This window comes from Etheostoma cragini, chromosome 12, assembly GCF_013103735.1.
Source record: "Etheostoma cragini isolate CJK2018 chromosome 12, CSU_Ecrag_1.0, whole genome shotgun sequence".
In the NCBI taxonomy this organism is placed as follows: Eukaryota; Metazoa; Chordata; class Actinopteri; order Perciformes; family Percidae; genus Etheostoma; species Etheostoma cragini.
The window spans coordinates 367,243-371,835 of record NC_048418.1 but is presented as its reverse complement, the minus strand read 5'-3'; the positions used below and the strand labels follow the sequence as shown (position 1 = coordinate 371,835).

Sequence of the window (4,593 nt, the reverse complement as noted above, 5' to 3'; positions counted from 1 at the left end):
CTCTGGTGTTTCCCCTCTCATTCCCCCTGCTCTGGTGTTTCCCCTCTCATTCCCCCTGCTCTGGCGTTTCCATAGTTACTGAGTTATTATGGTGTTTCTGTTGGTCAGAGAGTCACCGGCTGCATTCTGTCCAACGTCAACACGCCGCTGACGACTCCTGTGATTGGTCAGCCACAGAACGAGGCTCCGCCCATCTTCCAGAACCACAACACCATGAACCACAAACCCACCGCCAGTGAGTCGCCGTCCTCCATCTTCATCCTTTACAGTAGTCATTTATTCATTTATTTATTAATTTATTTCTCTCCCCCCTCCCTCCCCCCTCCCTCTCTCTAAGTCAAACTGTGGGGGAAGCTGAGTGAGAACCTGGGGAAGATCTGCTGCGTCCGTCCTCACACCGACCGCTTCACCTTCGTCGGTGAGTCGACGTGTTATTCTCATCATGCTGACACCTGTATGCAAATCATCATAATTACTGTTGATCACGTTAGATTTAATATAGCTTTATCATGTAGATTAGATTAGATACAACTTTATTCATACCACAGTGAGGACATTCCCTTGTGACAGCAGCAGTTTTTCAGTAAAAAGCAAATCAACAAACAACAGTTGTGTTCAAAAGGCTGAATGAATGTAAAGGGCCGTTAAATGAAAAGTATTCTAAAGTAAGTGAAGTGAAAACATTGCAATGTCAGTGAATAAGTGACGTGAAATTAATTAGGATTATATGAAGGTAAGAAACCATGATATAGATGATGATGTCACGGGGTGTAGACCTCACCTGGGACAGGTGAAGGTGTGTGTATGAATAGAGAGCAGGTGTCTGTATGTGAGTGTGTGTCTGTGTATGTGTGTGTCTGTGTGTGTGTGTGTGTGTCTCTCCGTCTGTATGTGTGTGTGTGTGTGTGTGCCTGTAAGTGTGTGTGTGTACCTACTAATACCTTGTTAAAGTTGTATGTAACAGTGTGTCTTATTACTAATCCTACTGTTGTTCCTGTCTGTTTCGTTGTTGTCAGATGAAAACGCGAACCTGGGCCCGGCCATGCGATACGAGGAGATCGGTGAGTCGTCCCTGTGAGCCGGGACAGACCCGTCTCGTGTCCTCTGGTTTTCCTTCCTGCTGTGTCTGGCCTCCTGGTTTGTGTGTGTCCAGTAAACGTGGTTTACTGAGAACGTGTCTCTTTCCTCCTGCCTGTTTGTCGTCTGTAGAGTTACGCATCTTGCTCCTGTGTGGCAGTGATCTCCTGGAGTCCTTCTGCATCCCTGGCCTGTGGAAGGACAGTGATGTAAGCACACTGTAGCCCCGCCCCCTACCCAACATGTAGCCCCGCCCCTTCTCTATTTCCTCTGAATGCCATCGTAATAACCCGACGGGTCGTTACGATGGCCGTGAGAAAGGAAAACACATGCAAAAAGAAAGCGTTAGCATGCAGCGTTATTCTTCTCTCACAATGCTAACGAGCGAAACATCATGCTAATATGAATGCTAGCTCTTAGCAAGAGACAGTGAAGGAATCCAAGGGCTTGAATGATGTAACTGAGTGTGTGACAACATTATGGGATGGATCCCTACAGAGATAGATCTTTTAAAGAGTAAGATCCTTTTAGTTTAACATGAAACAGAAATCACCATCACCAAACCCACCAGACTCCATGTAAATAATCACTACTTTTAGTGTGTATAGAGCAGCATATCTCCACCAGACTCCATGTAAATAATCACTACTTTTAGTGTGTATAGAGCAGCATATCTCCACCAGACTCCATGTAAATAATCACTACTTTTAGTGTGTATAGAGCAGCATATCTCCACCAGACTCCATGTAAATAATCACTACTTTTAGTGTGTATAGAGCAGCATATCTCCACCAGACTCCATGTAAATAATCACTACTTTTAGCGTGTATAGAGCAGCATATCTCCACCAGACTCCATGTAAATAATCACTACTTTTAGCGTGTATAGAGCAGCATATCTCCACCAGACTCCATGTAAAACACTTTTAGCATGTATTACATTACAGCTTGTTTCCACTTGATTGTTGTTCCTATCAGTCACTTACACACAAAACACGGAAAACTTTAGTCCAGGTTTAAAAAAAGAAAGTTGCCCTTTAAGGGAAATATTAGTAATTCAAAAAGGGAACAATTTACTAGACTATCATACATGTATAATATAATATGTATAATAGCCTTCTTTCTGGTTCAACTCTGTCGAGATGGTTTCTTTTATCAGGCGTAATGATTAGTGAGTCAAAGTTCACTTCTCCTGAACAAGCAATCATGAGAATCATTATGAGATGGATGGATTCAGTCCAGCTGATGTTATATATGTGACATATACTGTACATATATGTCATGTTATCGCCTTCAGACTGAGTGACTGGCGCTTGTGTTTCTGTGGGTATCAGATGGAGGTGATCGTGGGAGATTTTGGGATCGTGGTTGTTCCTCGTGATGGAGCCGACACAGAGAAGATCATGAATCACTCCTCCATCCTTCGCAAGTTCAAGGTTAATATCTCAGGCTAAATCTCCATCCACTCGTCTATCGAAGTATCTGAAGTTGGGTAAAAAAACTCATGTGAGGAAATCTGGTGGAAATGATTTCCATCCAACGGCTTTACAGCCAATAAGAACCTGCAGCTAACCTCTGGATGGTTAACTCTGTAAGGAAGACAAATGTACACCTTCTTTGTCTCATCTCATATCTGTGTCCTTCCAGGACAACATCACCGTGGTGAAAGACGGGATGAGCCACCCGATGTCCATCGTCAGCTCCACCAAGAGCAGGTGGGTGTGATGGGCGTAGCGGGAGGAGGGCCCGAGAGCAGAGACGAGGGAGGCAGGCGGAAGCAAACCCCCCCCCCCCAAAAAAAAACCCCACACAGAGCAGGGTTTCCACTTCAAACAGTCCAAGGAGCAAAATTTAAAAGCCACATCCAAAAATCAAAACAGGGAACAAAGAAGACTACTCTGTGTTAAATGTCTTACTGCGTACACTAAAACTAATTCAACTAATTCAATGTCAAATTTACAGTAACTTACTGTAACTTTAGTCAAGTTACTGTGAATTCTTTTTACAGTAAAGGTACTTAAGGTACTTCCATTTACAGTATTTTATGTATTCATTAGAAAATACAAAACCAATAAACACAACGTGAGATAAGAAAGTTAAAATACAGTAGTTTACTGTAGTATTTAGAGTACTATAGTGACTATATTGTGATTTTTCTATAGTAATACGTAGACTACTGTGATTTCTACAGTAATACTTACGTAGACTACTGTGATTTCTACAGTAATACTTAGACTACTGTGATTTCTACAGTAATTCTTAGACTACTGTGATTTCAATTGTAATACTTATAGATTTGATACAGGACACTGATGAAGACTTAAGCAGGTTAAATGTAAAATACAAAATGTCCACACTGAGTGAATGTGTGTCCCTCCCTCTCCCCGTCCCTCAGACTGGCCCTGCAGCACGGAGACGGCCATGTTGTGGACTACCTGAGTCAGCCCGTCATAGACTACATCCTGCAGAGTCAGCTGTACATCAACGCCTCCGGGTAGACCCCCCCCCCCCCGTCTGCAGAGAACCCTCCAACTTCCTTCTTTGTCTTCTGTGTCAAACATATACTCTTCTTTGAGCTTTTCCACACCGGAGCATTAGTGTTCCTACTTCTGTCTGTGTCATGACGTTACCATCAGGGAGGGGGCCGGGATGGGTGGCGGCCATTTTGGGATGGGATTGGGGTGTTGGTGGGCAGGTCTGGAGGTCTCCTTAAGGGCTGCAGGGGTGTCATCGATGCATTTTCACTGCAATGGTTACAGCAGTGTTTCCTCTGTTTGTTATGTCTTTATTCAAAGTTATTGGGGTTGCATGACATACAACCAGGCATGCTCTGTGTACCAGGGGCTGATGGGAAAAAAACCTTCTGTATCAGGGTAGCGTTTCGCTAAAAGGCGACAGGGTTATTGGGCCTCACGCAAGAACCAATCATACTGACAGATTCGTAAGTAAAAGTGTGAAATTCCCAAATTGCCCCCAATCTACAGTCTTTTCTTTTACATGATTGAAATAAAGAAGTGGTCTTTTGTCTCCCAAAACTACTCATGTCTATGTCATAGTTATCCTTGGAAGGGATCAACTCCAGGGCAGCCGGACTGGTTTAAAGGTGCTGTGAGGGTTTCATTGTCTCTCATTCTAGATACTTCAGTGAACAATTGGGAAACCCAGCTCTTTAAAGGAGAATTGTGCTCAATTTCAACATGTAGCTTCGTTGTTGTAACTCTGGAGGTCTGGAGGTCTCTCAGTAGAGAGAGACTAACCAATCAGGTCTGACAGTAGAGAGAGAAACTAACCAACCGGTGCTGTCTACACCGAGTTATCCTCCTGCTAGCGTTAGCACCAACAGGCTTCAACAGGGCAAGTTATAAATGTGTTTTTAGCCTCTAAACATGCTGAAAATGTAATTAAAAGCCCCCCCATGTGCAGTTTTTCCTTCAGAATGAACACAGTGAATCTGACTGCTGGAGATAAAATATATATATATATATATATATATATATATATATATATAAATTATCTC

The 4,593-nt window shown here is 43.1% G+C and overlaps 1 protein-coding gene across 1 annotated transcript in view; it reads left to right on the top strand.

Annotated features, from left to right (window-relative positions):
• nmnat2 (nicotinamide nucleotide adenylyltransferase 2) overlaps positions 1–3,935 on the top strand; it is a 7,530-nt gene extending 3,595 nt beyond the window's left edge. The window contains exons 2-8 of the mRNA XM_034887325.1: positions 76–235; positions 338–418; positions 1,017–1,061; positions 1,210–1,286; positions 2,411–2,512; positions 2,724–2,791; positions 3,472–3,935. Coding sequence (XP_034743216.1) covers positions 76–235; positions 338–418; positions 1,017–1,061; positions 1,210–1,286; positions 2,411–2,512; positions 2,724–2,791; positions 3,472–3,574 — 636 coding nt within the window. The 3' untranslated portion in view covers positions 3,575–3,935. The remainder of the gene's footprint in view (positions 1–75; positions 236–337; positions 419–1,016; positions 1,062–1,209; positions 1,287–2,410; positions 2,513–2,723; positions 2,792–3,471) is intronic.
• The last annotated feature ends 658 nt before the right edge of the window (positions 3,936–4,593 follow it).